Consider the following 17,988-nt stretch of genomic DNA (forward strand, 5'->3'; position numbering starts at 1 on the left):
CATGGGATCAACGTCATCCAATGGGATCGACCCCACCCAGCACCTCTGTTTGGGGGCAGCGACCACTGGTGGCCCTTCGCTATGGGGCTGTGTTGGCTATGGGGCACCTCTGAGCTGTAGGGTGGCCGTCCCTTCCCCCAGCGCTCTCAGCCCCGGTTCCCCACGGGGTTTTGAGTTAGGGCTGTGGTTGGATGGGGAGATCGGTTTGATCCTGGTTTGATCATCCCACACAGAGCCGTTCTGATCGGGGCGGATCGGGATCGCCAAAAATCCGCTGCCGCCGGCGGCCGCAATGCAGGGATCCCATCTCCCAGATGGGGGACATCCCATAGTCGCTATCACCAAATATGGGATATCACCGACATCCCATAAGGCAGAGCTGCCTTGGGGCGGCCAACGCAGCCAGGAACCCATCTGTGGGGCCGCCCCTGTGGGGCTGGGACAGCAATGCCACCTGATGGGTGATCCTTGGTCCCGTGACCCCGTGATTCATGGGGGTGGCCCTGCTGGGTTCTCCAGGGCATTCAAAAGGGGAACTGCTAATTTCTGGTCATTAATTAGTGGTGGCACCCAAATCACGCCCAAACGGAGCTTCCCCATTGGAATCGTAATTCCAGGTCACAGCAAATCTGAAGGGTCCCATTGGAATCCAGCCCCATATCGCACCCAACCTGGGGTCCCATTGGAATCCAGCCCCATATCGCACCCAACCTGGGGTCCCATTGGAATCCAGCCCCAAATCGCACCCAACCTGGGGTCCCATTGGAATCCAGCCCCATATCGCACCCAACCTGGGGTCCCATTGGAATCCCACCCCAAATCTCACCCAACCTGGGGTCCCATTGGAATCCCACCCCATATCGCACCCAACCTGGGGTCCCATTGGAATCCTACCCCAAATCGCACCCAACCTGGGGTCCCATTGGAATCCCACCCCAAATCTCAACCAACCTGGGGTCCCATTGGAATCCTACCCCAAATCTCACCCAACCTGGGGTCCCATTGGAATCCCACCCCATATCGCACCCAACCTGGGGGTCTCACCAGAAGCTGGGGCACAATGAAACCCCCCCAACCTCCCCCCTCAATCCCCCCAATTCCCCCCCATCCCCCCCCATGGCGGGGGTCCCGGGAGCTCTCCGAGGTGCTGAATCCACCCCGCAGCCCTCGGGTTGGGGACGCGGAGCGGCGCTGCCTCAGCTCCGGCGCTATGGGGTCTGCCCGGATGCCAAGAGTGGGGCAGAAACTTGCAGGCTCTCCTCCCCACAACCCTTCGGATGTGCTGCAGATGTCGATCTGTAGGTCACAGAGTAGTAAACATTGTGGCTGATAGGGAAATGTCACCTACCCTGCTCCTACCCCCGGGCATGACTGTACCGGGGCCGCAACGCCCGCTCTTCTCGTGGTGTGGAGAAGGGCAACAAATCACCGCAGACGGGTGGGTGTCAGGGGGGTGTTTGGTGAAGGGCTCATCAGATTTCTCGGGTTTTGTTTGTGAGCAGTGAGGTCTCACGGGCAGGATGAGGTGCTGCAGTTTGCAGAGTCCTCCCGGCTGTCAGGGACACTCAGAGCCCTCAGGGACGGATGGGCGCCGGGTGATTTCAGCCCTGCTGACTTTCTCTGCTGCTGTTGGGTGTGGGAAATCTTCCTCTGGGGCCAAACTCTGCCCCTGACCCACAGCACCTCGGGGCACAGCCGCGTCCCTCCCAGCACGAGGGTTTTCCTGCTCTGCCTTTGTCAGCCGCACGCCCTCCTCCTCCAGAAATGCTCGCAAACACGCTGATGTGGAAGCGGGGCCCGCGTTCCCTCACTCCTCCCCTCGGGACGTGGGGTGGTGGCACCGGGACGGGGCTGCTCCCTCGGGATGCTCCGATGGCCCATTGGGCTCAGCTCCTCCCCATGTGCTGAGCAGCGGGGGAGGACGGAGGGATGGGGCACTGCGGGATGGGGGGGATCTGTGGGAGCCCTTCTGTGCCTCGGTTTCCCCGTGGCGATGGGGAGCAGCGGCTTCGTGCAGCAGGGATCCCAGTGGGACCACTGGCAGCGCACAGCTGAGGGCGGCCCGAACCTCTGGGCCATCCCCAGAGCCCGGAGGACTTTGCTGTTGTCATGCAGAGATCAGCAGGGGAACAATAAGAAGATGGAAAAAAAAATGAGCTGTGGGTCCGGAGAGCGGAGCAGCACCGAGGGGCCGGGGCTGAGGGGCTGTGGGTCACACTTATGGGGCCGCAGAGCTTCGGTCCTGATGCCATGGGGCGAGCAGAGAGCTTGGATTTGTGGCCACGGCCCCCAGCATCGCTTCTCTCCATCCGAGACAGGAGGAGCGGGCCCACAGAGCTCCCATAGGGACGCACGTTGTGCAAATATCCCTCATTATTGCTAATTAATAAAAGCCTCGTGTCGGATCTGATCCACGTGCTCCTCCTGGCAGCGGCACACGGGGGGGAGGCGGCCCCACGCACACTTTCCCCCACGGCTCCAGAAGCCCAACATTCCTGCACGGCTCCTCCTGCCTCTCCCAGCCCCAGCGCGGCTCTGCGGTGGCAGCGCTGCCATCCTCCCCACGCCGCCCCACGTGAGGCCCTGCAGGATGGGGGCTTCCAGCAGCCCTCGATGCGGGCAGCGCCGGGCGTCCCCACATCACATCTTCCCCCCCCCCCGGCCAATGGGGCGCCCCCGTCCTGACCCACATCCCGGGGGGAGCGGTGAGCCTGGCTGCGCAGCGTGCTTGAGGAGCGGCCCGGAGCCGCAGGTTGGGCCATTATGCAGCGCGAGATAGCGCTAATTAATTGGCAGGTTGATACAGTTGTGCACTTAGATCACTGTCAGCTGATCCTGATCCCTTCTTGTGCAAGTGCCGGCGCTGGGGGAGCCCTGCTCTGCTCCCAGAAATGCAGGCTGCACCCGGCCTGCCCCTCTGCCCCATTGCGGGGTGTGTGTGTGTGTGCGTCCCACTGCTCCCCTGTGTGCCTTGCCCCTAAATCTGCGTTTTCATCCATCAGATGTGGGATGGAGAGCGGCTCCTTCCTGCCCTCCTTCGTGGGATGGAAGCCCTCCCTTGGCTGGGAGAATCATGAAGCTCACAAGAGGCCTCCAAGACCCCCAAGCCTGACCCCAACCCATCCCCAGCGAGCCCCCATTTGCTCCAGGATGGGGCTGGTGGAGGAGCCCCAGCTGTGCCCACGGCCACCATGGGCGCAGCGTCACCAAGGGCTCCTCGAGTGCCACCTTCCCTCACCCCCAGCAACGCGGGGCCCCGTGGCACCGCAGCACCGCCGCCTCCTTTTGGCTCTGCCATGGGATCTCGCTGCCCCAGCGCCACTTTCTCAGCCCCCCCCCCCCCCCCCATCAGAAGAGGAACAAGAGAAAAGCCGCAGCAGTGGAAAGTCGGGCTGACAAACACAAACAAAACTTCCTCTGGATGCTAAAAATGACACGCAGAGACAGAAAGGAGAGAAAAAAAAAGGGTGCTATCGGTGGCAATAGCGGAGCGCAGCTATTTCGGGGCCGGCTGTTCCATTGCAGCGCTGGGGTTGTGGCTGCCACTTCCCCAGGGATGTGACGTATTTCCTTTCCATCGCAAACTGATTTAGAAGCAAAACTTTCTACATTTAGGCGGCGAGAGGCTCAGCTTCTCTTTTCTCTCTCTTGCACCAGTGGTGAGTGAATGGAAGGGGGACGAAGGGGTGCGGCCAACCCAGGGTGACTGCATGCAGCTTCCTTTTTTTTTTCTTTCTTTCTTTCTAATTGATACCCAAAGTGAGCAAACAAATCGCCGTTCATATTTTCCACGCTGCGACGGCCTCGTGAGCGACCCAGCGAGAGTCTGCGGTCAGAGGCAGGCAGTGCTGCTGCCCCATGGCGCGCTGCGGTGTCACCGTGGGTCGCCCTCACTCGTGTCCTCATTCCTTCCGCTTCCATCCGTGCCCCCATCCTCATTCATTCCTATCCCCATCGCATTCCACTCTTATCCCATCCTCATCCCAGCCCCATCCATGTTTCCATCTCCTTTGCATTCCATTCTCATCCCGTCCTCATTCTTGTTCTCATCCCCATCCCCATCCTCATCCACCCCCATCCCAACCTTATCCCCATCCCACCTCCTTCCCCACTCCATCCCCATCCCATCCTCATCCCATCCTTATCTCCACCCCATCTCCATCCCTGCTCCATCCGCACCCCAATCCCAACCCATCCCATCTCCATCCCATCCACACGAATATGCCACCCTCGTCCCCATCCATCCCCACCTTCACCTCATCCCCACCCCCATCCATCTCCACCCCATCCCCATCCCCAATGACTTCCCCACCCCCAACCCACCACAATGGGGCCATCCCCACCCTATCCCATCCCATCCCATCCCATCCCACCCCATTGATCCCAACCCATCCCATCCCACCCCATCCTATCCCATCCCATCCCACCCCATCCCACCCCATTGATCCCAACCCATCCCATCCCATCCCATCCCAACCCATCCCATCCCATCCCACCCCATCCCACCCCATCCCATCCCATCCCAACCCATCCCATCCCATCCCACCCCACCCCATCCCATCCCACCCCATCCCACCCCATCCCATCCCATCCCATCCCATCCCATCCCATCCCATCCCATCCCACCCCACCCCATCCCATCCCACCCCATCCCCTCCCATCCCATCCCATCCCACCTCATCCCATCCAACCCTTCCCAATCCCCTCTCCAATCCCCCCCCCATCCCATCCCCATCCCAATGTCTTCCACCCCACTGTGTGGCCGCCCCCTCAGGGCTCCCCACCCCCCACACACACAGACTGCAGACCCACTGATTTCCCACCCCATTTCCACCTTCCCAAGGGCCCAGAAGGACGGTGACCATTTCCCATCACATTTCCTCTCCCCTCCACCAACAGGAACAGCCGTGGAGTTGCAGTGAGCAGCGCGCATCCCTCCCTGCAGCGCTGCATGAGGTGCAGCACATGATTCAGCCCCACTGGGTAAACAGCCTCTTCCTGCTGCAGGGAAAGTCCCGGCCGCATCGGAGCCCTGTGGGGTGGAAGCTGCTCTCGCTGCTCTCGATGCATTTGGAACGGGTTTGGGGTGAGATGCAGCACCTGGAGCGCGGCTCTGTCCTCTGACTGCTGCCCAGTGCCTCAGTTTCCCCATTCAGGCTCACGCTCCCATGCTGGGTTTGCTCCAAGCTCTGTGCCATGGGGGCATGAAATCAGCGAGGGCAGTCTGCGAGGAGAAAACCCGACTCTCGGGATGAAAGCCTAATTAAAGAGCTAATTACAGGGGAGGTCCGGCTGCGCGGCCGGCAGGCAGAGCTCTTCTGATTTACAGCTTTAATTTCGGTTTTGCTTTCCAAGAGAAGAGCAGGGATGGAGCCGCAGCAGCTCCCGCACTGCATCCCAGTGCCACCGCCAGGTGACACCGGGGCTGGATGCAAAGACCCGACAGACATCCGTGGGTTCAATTCAGCAAACAGCAAAGCTTCGAGGGGGGGCACCTTTGGGGTGCACTGAGAGCCCCCACAGCGGAGCTGCACAGAGGGATTTGGGGTTCGGAGGAGGCTGGGAGCGCTGTGGGGTCTGAGCCCCTCTAATCCTCGTGGTGTTTGGTGAGGAATTGCGTCGAGGCCACGGGGGAGCCGAGCCGAAAGCGCTCCACGAAGTTCTGCAGCGACCAGGAGCCTGGGGGAGAGAGCAGAAGGGTGAGCGGGGCTGCATCCTTCTGAGTGCAGCGCGACCGCATCCTGCAAACGGCTCTGCACCGCCTGCAGGGGCCGGGCAGCGCTGCACCCTGCTGCGAGCCGCCCCTGGGGGGGGGGCAGAGGATTGGGACCCCCCTCCACCCCCACTGCTTCCTGCTGACCTTTGGGGCAGAGCTGCCCACGGCTTCCTCTGAGCCCACCCTGGAAATCCCCAGCGTGGGCATCCAAGGGGACACCAAAGGGACATCCGAAAAGACACCCAAAGGATCACCAAAGGGGCACCCAGGGGGGCATCCAAAAGGACACCCAAAGGGTCACCAAAGGGAAACCAAAGGGACACCCGAGGGGACACCAAAGGGACACCAAAGGGACACCAAAGGGACATCCAAAAAGACACCCAAAGGGTCACCAAGGGGGCACCCAGGGGGGCAACCAAAGTGACACCGAAAGGGACACCAAAGGGAAACCAAAGGGACACCCAAGGGGGCACCAAAGGGACACCAAAGGGACATCCAAAAGGACACCCAAAGGGACACCAAAGAGGCACCCAAAGAGACACGCAAGGGACCCAGCCGTGGTGTCACGGTGCGGGAACAGCCCCACTGATGATCTGATGACCCCTCCCATGTGCCCCCACCTCCCGCCGTGCTCTGTGCCCCCCATGGGCGCTGATGTGGAGCCACTGCTGTGCCCAGGATGGAGACGAGCGCCTCCAACCCCTAAAGATCTCCCTTAGAAAGGATGGAAAAAGGATGGGAACCTCTCACATCGGGGTCTGAATCCGTTCCCCCGCTCATCCCCCTGAGCTCGGGCTCGGGGTCTCCCGGGGATCCCGGAGCCGATCCTCCTGTCCCCAACTCTGTGGGTGCCTTTCATCCACGGGATGAAAGCCCCCGCAAAGCCCAAGCGGAGGGCAGCGGGGCCCCGCGGGACGGGGCGAGAGCGAGACACGGCTGCTCCCCCCTCCCCGGGGTGCCGGCAGCCCTAATTAATGTTTATGGATCCTCCCGAGAGGCGCGGATGAAAGCGGCCGGGACGAAGCTGCGTTATTACAGGGCTGCGCGCAGCGGCCCCGCACAGCGGGCTGAGGGTTTTTCCTGACCTACTTTCCTACCTGCGCTCGTGCTGCTCTCACCTCTCCCTGTGGGTCCGTCCCGAAGGAAACCCCCAGGCAAACGCGGATGTGTCGGGGGCTTCCCCAGGTGGCTCCCAGCCCCGCATCCCCCCCCCCCCCCTCCAAACCCAGCGATGTGGGGCAGCCCCAGAACGCGGGGCAGCGCAGCCACCCCTCCCGCAGCTATGGGGCGTCCACAAAGGGCACCTCTGTGCCCATGGGCCCCAACGGTTCCGTGAGTCAGTGGGGCTGGGAGAGGAGGTTGTGGGGTCACCGTCTCCCCCCCCCATGCCTGAACAATGAGGCGTTTCATCCACACTTTGGTCCACTTTCAAACTCGTTTCCTGCAGGATTATATCATCGCTGGAGGAGGAGGAGGAGAGGAGGAGGAGGAGGAGGAGTGCACACAGGGGAAACTGAGGCACAGGGAGCGGGCACGGCTCTGCCAAGCCCTCCGGACCCACAGCCTGAGGGTAGGGGGACATGTGGGGCTGTTTTCTGTCCCCCCTCCGTACCCCTCTGCCCCACGCCGGACCCCCACCCCGCAGCACGTGGGGACCGTCATTAATCAGCCCCATCGCACAGCTCTGCTGAGATTAATGATGGCCCAACGGAGGTGGGCGTGCGGCCGCTGCCCGCTTTTATCCCCATTAACCAACACTCGGAGACTTCGGCCGGGGCCGCACGCTCGCCATCATCATCCTCACAGCAGCCTTCCTCGCTTCCCAGCCCCGAAGCCCAGCCCGGCGTCGCCCCGCTGCGCTCAGCTCCTGCTTTCCTCGCCTGCTCCCTCTCCCTTCCAGCACCGGTCCGACCCGAATTTCTGGCTGGGCGGATCGAGGTCGGCTCATGAATCATTGCCCGATGTGAATCCGGACCCGTAAGGGGAGGAAGGCGGCACAGCGTGTCAATGCCCCAACCCCAAACCGCGCCACCTTCATCGGTGACACCTGCGGGAGGCAGCGACCCGCGGGCACAGCGCGACGGGCAAAAGCGGCGCCTCCATCCCTCGTGGGACGTGCGAGGGGTCTCTGTGCAAAGCGCTGCCCAAGGGAGTTGGGGGAAACGGGGAGAAGTGCCCCAAATCAGCTCTGAGGCTGCAGTCGGGTGGGTTTTCCTCCCCCGGCCGGGCTGGATGCTGAATTCCCCAATGGGACGCGGGGGATTTTCCTAAGGTCGGGCAGCGCTGCGGACGGAGAGCTGCGAGCTCTGCCGGTCCGACGGGCGGCTCGGAGGTTCTGCAGCCCACAGAACTGTTATCTGCCATCCGCTCGCAGCGCAGAGGCGGCCGCCACCCCGCGGGGCCGCAGCTGAGCGCTGCCGGGTGCGGAACCGCCGCTGCACCGCTGGGCCCGGAGGGGGAGAGGGGAGAGGGGGGACGGAGCCGCTTCAAAAAGCGGAGTTCTGTGGGAGCGGACTCTAAAAGGGGGAAACTGAGGCCTGGGGAAGGAGGAGCCGCTTTGGGGTCGCAGCGCCGGGTCGCTGCGGGGCTCCGTCGGCAGGGAGGGATGGGGGCGCCCGGAGGGATCTGGGGCTGGGGGGGGAGACACGGCAGGATCCATTCCCAACTTCCCCCCACGCAACAGAAACCGTTTTGCTTCAGAGCATCCCTGGAAAAACCGCTCCCAAAGGGGCGGTGCGGGGACGCCGCCGCTCCCCCGGCTCTACCCGCGGCCCCCACCCCCAACCCGGCACCGAAACGCCCCTCCGCACAGCGCCAACCCCTTCGGCCCGCAGCGGGTCACGGCCCCTCAGCCCCCCAGCCCTCCTTCGAGCCCCAGCGGAGAAGCACCGACGGACCCCCCTCCCCTTTCCCACCCGCCCACCCCGCGCTGTTCCCCCGTCGCTCTCCGCGTCCCGGCGCTCGGAGCGCGGCTCGGGGAGGTCAGCTCGGGGCGCAGTGCCCTCTTCTGGAAGCTGCGGCCCCACCGCTCCTCCCGCAACGGCGGGTCCCACCGCCCCAATGGGCGCACGTGGGGTTGGTGGGGAGGAAGGGCTGATGGAGGTGACGCTCTTTCGGAGAGGGGGGGAGGGAGGGGGCTTCTGCTTTTTCCAGGAGTGGATTCGAGCATAAAGCGACAGAGGACAGACGGACGGCACCAGGCTGGCCAGGACGGGGGGCTGGGTGGGCTCAGGGTTAGGGGTGATGCTGGGGTGACAGCGGGTGATGCCGGCTCTGATGGAGGGAGCGGTGCTGCAAACAGGGTGACGAGAGGGGATTCATCTGGGGATGAGAAACCTGAAGAGGGCTTTGTGGGACGGCCTGAGCATCCCAGCTCGTGAGAGGCCGCAGGATGGATGGACGCAGAGCAGCTCTGCCAGGATCAGACCTTCCCCTCCTCATTGCTGGGGGCTGAGTGCTGTGCTGGATGAGTCTCTGCCTCATCCATCCGATCAAACCCTGCAGGCACCAGCAGCCCCTCCCGGCTCTTTTAGGACCCTCTCCCTACCCGCTGGGAATACATAAGGCTGTGACACAGCAGCCAAAAGGTCAAATCCAGCCTTCAGCCCTTCAGACTCAGAGCTAATGAGCCAGGAAAGCGAACTGAGGGGCAGAACGACCCGCAGAGAGCCGTGCATGGCAGCTTTTCCCTGTGCGCCCATCCCCACCTCGTGTCCCTGCTCCGGCTGGGAGTTGGCCGGCGTTGTGTCACAGCCCTTGCAGCAATCCCTGTGCCACATCTCCAGCTCTGATCCCTATCGGAGTGACAAAACTCCCACTGTCGGTTGGTTGGGGACACGCGGGTGAGGTCTGAGCCCAATTCCACGGCCGCTGAGCCGCCCCCCTTTGTCCCCATCCGCTATTTGGTGACCCCCGCCCAGCTCAGGGCCGTCCCACCCCATCGCCCCAAGCTCATCCCGAGAGCAGCCCTGCGTGGGCCTCCCCACGCTGCAAACTCAGGATGGACGGACGGATGCGGCACCCAAAGCGATGCCCCGGGGCACGGCTGCTCCTCACCCGCAGAGATGCGCTCCTCAGGACCCAGGGTGATGCGTTCGCCCTCGGGCTGCTCATACAGGCGCAGCTGGTAGCGGTGGTACCCGCTGCGGGGCGGCGGCGTGGGGCGGGCGTATTCTGTGGGTGCAAAGGGAGACGGGGGGGGTGAGCGGGGCCCCGCTGCGAGCATCGCCCTCTGCCCCACTCAGGCTCCCGTTTGGGAGGGCTGGGGCGGATGCCCGCGGTGTTGGGGTCGTTTCCTCCCTTTTCATGCCCCCGCTGCACCCCACGGGAGCCCTGCACGTCTGCCCAGATGTGGCTGCGTGCCACCAGCCGCGCCGCTGGGCTCCGCATGGGTGGCACACAGGGGTGTGAAGCGGGCAGGCCGGGGGCTCCCCACCCCCGCTCTCTCCCTTTCCCCCCTCGCTGTGACCCCCCCAGGGACGCATCCCTCTGGGCTCTAAGCTGCGCGGCTGCCTCTCAGCCTGACTTGAACCCGAACTCTTTATTCGTGCCACATCACAGAGGCACTTCACCCACTTTTATCTTCAGTTTTTCCTTCTGACTGTTCCCTCCCCCCCAACCAGAACCCCCACCTCCCCTTTTTCTTTGCTCTTACAGGAGCCGTGTTTACCTCTAGAAAAAGAACAACACCAAAGCAGCGTCTCAGCCAATCCATGTGTTGTTTCCATAGGGCACCGTATCACCCCACAGCCCCCCCAGCGCATCGCCCCGGCCTGGGGTTGGCACTCACCTGTCAGCACGCGCCCTCTGAGCTCCCCCGTCCTCAGCTCTGCGCCCTGAAACCACACAGAGAGGAGGTGAGACGCTGCTGAGCCCACAGTGGGACGGAGCCACCCAAATTTCAACCCGATTGTGTTTTATTTCTGGGGGGCGAGGTGCTATTTTCAGCATTTTTCTCACCAAATCCACCAGCGAGCCAACATCAACATCTCCTATGTAACACCCTCAGCATTTGGGCAGGGGGTGATGCCCCCTGCCACGGGGGTGGGGTTATGGGGACATCACTGCACTCTGGTCCTGTTGATTCCCCCCCCCACCCCCCCCTGACCCCCACTTCCCACCGCCGCTTCCAGCTCTCATAAATCCTCCCCTGACGGCACCCGTTATTCCAGTCCTGCCCACACAAGCTCTGCTGCCAGCGCTGCTCCGTCCTGACCTGCCCTGGGAGTTATTACCCAAAAAATCCAACCCCCAACAACCAACCCTGAACCAGAGGCACCGAATAACTGCGAGCAGAAGTGCACGTGGGGAGCATGGCGGGCGTTTGGGGATCAAAGCTTCGCCCTGCTGCGGGAGGGAAGGAAAACGCTGCGCACTGAGTCATGGCGCCGAGGTGTGCGGCACAGCGGTTCACCTGGGTGCCAAAGGCCACTGGTCCCCACGTCCCAGCAGCCAGAACCAAAGGGATCCCATCAGCGGAGGGATCTGGGGCGGCTCGGGGCGCCTGGGCTTACGGGGGTTGAGGGAAGGGCTGCCAGGGGTCCGCAGGGGATCCCGCAGCCGCTCTCCGTGCCCAGATGTGCGACGCAGCGCATCCAGATGTGCGACGGCCCGTCCAGATGCGTGCACCCGCTCCATCCAGATGTGCACCAAGGCGTGTGGCCCCACTCCGCCCCGCTGCGCACGAGCGCACGTGTCTGTGCTGCATGCAGACCTGCACCAACCCCTGTCCCCACTGCAGCCAGGTGTGCAGCCACTCGTGTGCAGCAGCTCCGTCCGGGTGCGCAGCAATGCGCGACGCTGCTCCACCCAGCTGTGCACCAACAGATGTTCCTGCTCCATCCAGATGTGCACCAGCACGTATTCTCCCACCCTGTCCATCTGCGCGCCCCCATCCCTCCCAGCTGCGCCGCCGCCCCCCAGAGCTCTCCAACCCCAGCACCGCCTCCACTTCTCCCATCCCATCCGGCCCGGATCCCTGGGCCGGGCCGCGCCGCTCCGTGCGGCACTGAGCTGCTATTCCTGGCTTTGCCGTGGGCTCCTGGGGAGCGGCCGCGCTCCTCCCTGCTCCCCCACCTGCTCACACTGTGGGTTCTGCTCACCCCAAACGCAGCGCGTTCCCGTTCGCCCCAGGGATGGGAGAGTCAAAGGATAAAGCTCATCTTAAGAGGAGAGAGCAGGAAGAGGGCGGCAGGAAGAGTAGGGACTGGCACGATGAGAGCTGCCTTTTTTTCATAGGTGGTAAACAGCTCCTGTGAAGGGAAGGGAGCAAGCTGGGGAGGGGGGAGATGCCCTGAGCCGTAGGAGGGGATTGTGGGGTCAGTGCGAAGCGCCCTCACCTCATCCCCCCACCACGAGCCCAGCTAATGGATGCTGCTGAGCTGCTGCATTTATTAATGCCCTTTTACGAGAGCATTAGCAGTCCCTAATGACACCATTTGTGCCTTTTCCCTCTCTCTTCCCCCCGCCGAGGACGCGCGTTTCCATCCTCCATCCACGGCCGTGTCAAGCAGCGCTGATGCGCGCAGACTGCCCTCAGATGCGGTGCCACAAACCTCCGTGCCCCCATTCCCTCACCCCAAAGAGTGGAGAAAATGATTTCCCCCCTTCCCAACGCCATTCTGTGGCCGTGCCCTGATTCCCCCCTGTGCCGTCTGCGCCGGGGCGGGGAGGAGAAATAAATACAAATAAATTAAGACGGCGGTGAGTCACGTTTTGTTTTCCTCTTGGTCTCCTATCTGTATCCATACGCACATATCTGCTCCCTCTGCTCCCCCCCTGAACAATCCCATGGAGAGCAGGGGGAAGGGCAGGGTGGTGAGCGCAGCGCTTCGTCCGGGCGAGGACGGGATGGGAAGTGGGTGTGGGAATCGGCGCCGCAGCTGGAGGGGATCCAGGACAAACAGGCGGCCGATGGGACCACGGCCGTGCCGAGGAGTGGGGCTGCGGTGCTGCCCTGGGGACCCCCTGCGAGCGGAGGGGGCTCAAACACAGCGGTGATTTTTGTTGTGGGTCCGTTTGACCGTGGCCCTGCGTGGAAATGCGCCCGCTCAGAGGTTTTCCTGGTGGAAAAAAAAAACCACCAGCAGAATGGGATCGCGCTCACCTCAACCCCCAGCCTCGTTCAGCCCTGAGATGGCCAAGGAGAGCACGGAGGAGAGCAAGGGAAGCTCTCCATCCCATTACTCCTGCATGGAGAAGTCCTTTGGGGAGAGGGGTGGACGCAGATATCCCCCAAACCCCAGTGCTTCCAGCTCAGCTCAAGCACCAAAACCGACTGCTGTTACCCCAGTGCTGTTCCATGATGTCGCTTCCCAGCAGCACCACCATTCCTCAACAGAGCCTCCATCATTTCTCGATGGGATTTCATTTTGCGATGGCACCACCGCCGCTCCTCATGGGGCGCCCTAATTCCTCCCTAGGACACCACCTCTCAGTGGGACCACCATCATTTCTCAGTGGGGCCACCAAAAAGGTGCCGCTGCCGCGGCTGCCCACCCTCACCACAAAAATGAGCCGGCGCTCGTTGGGCCCCCCAGGAATATCCTCATGGATCCCCGGTGGCTCGAGGGGTCCCAGTGCCCATCTTGCGTCCCCAGCAGAGCCACAGGGCTGGGACATGGCTCCAGCCAGCATCTCTTTGGGTTTACAGGATCAGCACCCCAAAGATTTGCCCCAGTTGCTTTTAGGACCATGAGGTGCTGACTGCTGCTGTTTTCTTCTAGAAAAGAAGAAAATGGGGAAAGCCACCATAAAAATATATTAAAAAATAAATATCAGGCATGGGTGTAATTCAAATGAATGCTCGTCTGATACGCCCTAATGCCCCGGGGAGGGACAGGCTGTGGGGTAATTAAGCAAGCAAAATAAACACAAATCACCCCGGTGTTGGGCTCTTTGCAAAATGTTTTATCTTGGAGCGGGGAGAAAGCACTGCACTGCCCCAGCTCTGCTGCTCGGGGTGTGGGACGGCTGCTCTGCAGGGCTGGGGAGAGGGCAGAGCTCTGCCGGCCGCCAGGAACGGAGCTGTGGGGGGGGAGAGCCACGATCAGAGCCCTGAGATTCCAGTGCGGGGAATGAGCTCAGAGCGGCCACGAAAAGGGCTGGAGAGCGGATCTCAGGAGTGGAAAACTCATCGGCTCTGCGTCCGTGCGGCTTTAAGATCAGCTGGCTTTTCCAGCAGCACATTTCCGGAGGATTGTTGGAGAAACACCAAATTCTGCCTAATTCAGGCACTTAAAGGACCGGAGCCCGATTTTGTGCGGAACCCACACCGACACCCTGCCCTGCGGTGGGACGGGGGGAGGACGCAGCCATGGGGACACGGCGGGTTTGGGGACACGGCGGGTTTGGGGACACGGGGACGTCTGCTCGGTGTGCACACAGCACCAGCACGTCCCTGGCCGTGGGGCACAGCACGGAGCCCAGCTGCAGGCACGTGTACCGGAATGCCACCCGCGTGCCGTGCTCCATCCCCACGGCAGATCCGGGCTCTGGGGCCACGCAGAACCCCATTCTGCCACAGATTTTTAGGGTGATGACCTCAACGTTGCTCTTTTTGAGGTGCAGGGATGCTGCACCCCGTCCCAACCCTGGGGCAGGGGGGGAATGAGGCCCCGCGTGCCCCAAAACCTCTCCTACACGTTTTCCTTCTGTCTGATCCCCATCCCAGCACCTTCCTGGGCACGGGGGCGGATCAAAGCCCGCGCGTGCCAACACTACGACTGCTCTGGGCCAACTTGGCTATTTTGGAATCCCTAATCTGATGGGAGCAGTGGGGAATCTGATGGAAGCAATGGGGAATGTGATGGGAGAAATGGAGAATCTGATGGGAGAAATGGGATGGGAGAAATGGGGATTCAGACGGGAGCAGTGGGGAGTTGTGTGGGAGCAAACGGGGTTCAGATGGGAGCGCTGGAGAATTGTAGGGGAGCAGTGGGGATTCAGACAGGAGAAACTGAGAATCTGATGGGAGAAATGGGATGGGAGCAATGGGGAATTGAATGGAATCAGCGGGGAGCCAGATGGGAATGATGGGGAATCGAACAGAAGCAAGGGGGAATCTGACGGGAGCAATGGGGAATTGGATGGGAGCAGTGGGAAAGTGGACAGAATCAGTGGGGAATTGATGGGGGCCGTGGGGAATGTGATGGGAGCAAGGGGGAAGTGGAGAGGAGCAATGGGAAATCAGACGGAATCTTTGGGGAACTGGAGGGGAGCGGTGGGGAGCTGAACAGAATCAGTGGGGAATCAGAGGAGAATGATGAGGGAAGAGCACGGGGGTGGGGTTTTGCTTTTTCTTTCTGTTATTCTTTCTATTATTTCATCTTCTTCTTGCTGGCCAAAAGCTCTCCCCTGCACATCTGGGGATGAGGAGCTGCCCGGCCCCCGCAGTGCATCCGGGTGCCGCGGGCTCAGCCTCGCGGCCGCTTCCTGACAACAACTCTTGGCAGCGGGCGGAGGGAGAGTCCGGCCCGGCCCTGGGGATGCAGCGAATTTGGACAGGAAACGCCTCAAATTGGAGCGCTTCCCTCTGCTCGTTATTTTGTGTTTTGCGAGGAGGGGGGGCTCCTCGCAGGAGGGGAGGCTTGGGGCGTTGCTCGGCGAGTTTTCGCCTTGGTTCGGGCGCTGAGAAAAAGCCACGCGCGCGTTTGGCTCCAACTTTTTGACGCCGAGCATCCTCTGCTCCCCAGGGATGCAGGGCCGTGGGGTTCTGCAGTGCTGGGGCCGCCCCATCCCGAGGATGAGGGGTTAACAGCACCGCGGTTACAGCTGCAGGGAGGCTGCCAAGCCGCCGTGCCACAGACTTCCCTTTTGTCCATAAAAGTCCACCGGATCCCGGATCCCACGGGGCGCACGGGGCGCGGAAGGAGGGGGGGCGGCCGCCCCACCTGGGGCGCATGCGATGTTTGTGCAACGCCCTGCGCTCCTCCCCCACCCAAGAAAACACCCGAAAAACACCCACAGGTGGGGCTGGGGGACGCAGGGTGGTGCCTTGAGGCGGTGGGTCGGATGGGCCTTCAGCAGGGACGGAGGGAGGGGCGGCACGAGGGCGACCCCGACCCCACAATCCTTATGTCTGTGCAGCCCAACTCAGATCCTTGCTGCTGGCTCCGAGCTCGCAGCTGTATCAGTTACAGCAGAGACGAGATGTCATCACAGCGAGGCTTGCATCAGAAGCATCTTGCAATGCAAAAAGCCAAATTTTTACAGTAGAGGTGCGCACACACACACGGAGCGAGCGAGCCTGGGTAATTAACTTAATAGGTTTCTTACAGAATGCCCCGTGAGTGATGCTCAACATATTCAAGTGTTGACAAGACGGCGCTGAACCCGACGCCTACACCATGGGCAAGCCAGGCAGCGAGCGCAGACACACCTTCATTGTCTGAAACTTGTAGTAAAACTCGGAGCGCGTTGTGAAACGCGGCTGCACAGATGGGTGCCCGTAACCCTTCCGCTGCCAGAATCTTCCTCTGGGGAAGATTTGGGGTGATAACTGAAGGAAAATCCCGGCGTCTTGGCGGGTTCTGCCCAGGGAAGCGGCGCTGGGAACCTCTTTTCTATAAAAGGTGTCTTTGGTTGAGCTTTGTGCGGTGTAAGGAAGAAGAAATGTGGCACTTGGGGTCGTGGCTTGGTGCGCAGTGGGGATGGGTCAACGGTTGGCCTGATGGCCTTAGATGCCACTTCCAGCTTCAGCGGTTGTGTGATCCTAAGGGCAGGTTTGGCTCCAACTTTTTGACGCCGAGCATCCTCTGCTCCCCAGGGATGCAGGGCCGTGGGGTTCTGCAGTGCTGGGCTGGCGATGGGTTGGGGTTGGACTCGATAATCTTGGAGGTCTTCCCCAATTCTGATCCTATGGACACCGTGGGGGTGGGTCAGCGGTTGGCTTGATGACCTTGGTGGTCTTTTCTAACCTCAGTGATTGAATGATTCCGTGGAAATGGTGGTGATGGGTCGGTGGCTGACGGTCTTGGAGGCTTTCCCCAACCTCAGCGCTTCTACGGTTCTACAAAAGCAGTTGGCAGCAACGCAGCGCCGTGGTCTGAGCTCCTGCAGCCACAGAAAAATTAAAAAAAGAAAAAAAAAGAAGGAAAAAAAAAAAAAAAAAAAAAGGGAAAACGATCCATGGAGGAGAGATCTGTGGGGAAACCAGTTTGGATGGCGATGTGTTGTAAGAGGCAGCAGAGATCCATCTCCCGGAGACTTGGGGTGGGATCTTGAGTCAGGGAAGTTGCCCAAGAAAGGGTGGTCTTTCCCTACAGGTTTCACCGGCTTGGGCAAGCGTTGTGCCAGCGGCGGGGACCCGCGTTGTACAACGCGTGGAGCAATCGCCACCACTGTCATCACTGCGCTGATGAGCCCTGAAACCCGTCGGCGTCCCCTCTATCGTGGGGTTGCCTCAGCTCTGCAGCCACCGGGCTGCACGGTGCCCAATGCGCGGGGCCCCGGCGTGCGGGAATCAGGGATTTAGCTGGGAGTTAGCTGCGTATTGTTGAGGAATTAAAGGTTTACCTGCACGTTGCAGATGGAGGCTTTGAGGTTTTACAACCGCTGTAGATTTACAGCTTGCAGAAATTTCGACACAGGTTGGTTTGCCCCCGGCAAGGAGGATTTTGGCTGTGGTCACCCTGATGAAATGCGTGCAGGTGGGAACGGTGGCGAGGACCGAGTCCCACTCGTGCCGTGGCCGTGTCTCCAACCAACCCCGAGCCACGGGGAGAGCCCTTTGGCCACAGAGGGGGCCCACTGGGGCTGCCAAGGAGCACGATCCAACCCCAGCACGAGCCTTAGGTCAAAGCACGCTTTCCCCAAAGCTTTCAAGGGTGAAAGCCCACCAGGATGCAAGAAAAACGCATCCCAAAGCTTCGCAACGCCAACATCGCTCTTGGCCCGCCGTCACCCCGGCAACGCGTGGAGGGGGAACGCACCCTGCTGCAAAACTCTCTGCAGCAGCGGGGCCGGGCAGAGGAGCTGTGCAATGCCCAGCCCGGGGCAGCAGGCTCACCCACGCCCTGGGAGCAGGCAGCTCCTCTTGCAGCGATGCGGGCGGATAAGCCCTTGCGCAAGGCGATGGGTGCGCAGAGGATGCGCGGCGGGAGCAGACTTGCTTGGGATCGGGGCTGCCGGCGACACGGGGATGGATGCACAGCCCTATAGGGGCTGCTTGGACGGACAGACGGAGCCAGGCGCCTGTCTGCACAGGCTGAGTGGTTTCCATGATCTCAATCAGCGCTGAGTTCACGCCTGTGCCCGGCGTGCGGAGCGGGGAA

The 17,988-nt window shown here is 61.7% G+C and overlaps 1 protein-coding gene across 1 annotated transcript in view; it reads right to left on the bottom strand.

The window, feature by feature from the left end:
* Window positions 1–5,587: 5,587 nt before the first annotated feature.
* Window positions 5,588–17,988, bottom strand: part of PEBP4 (phosphatidylethanolamine binding protein 4) — a gene marked incomplete at both ends in the record, with an annotated part of 51,496 nt that continues 39,095 nt past the window's right edge. The window contains 3 exons of the mRNA XM_079547348.1: window positions 5,588–5,679; window positions 9,773–9,889; window positions 10,506–10,551. Coding sequence (XP_079403474.1) covers window positions 5,588–5,679; window positions 9,773–9,889; window positions 10,506–10,551 — 255 coding nt within the window. The remainder of the gene's footprint in view (window positions 5,680–9,772; window positions 9,890–10,505; window positions 10,552–17,988) is intronic.

The sequence above is a fragment of the Tetrao urogallus genome (genome assembly GCF_951394365.1).
Source record: "Tetrao urogallus genome assembly, chromosome: 27".
Lineage (NCBI taxonomy): Eukaryota > Metazoa > Chordata > Aves > Galliformes > Phasianidae > Tetrao > Tetrao urogallus.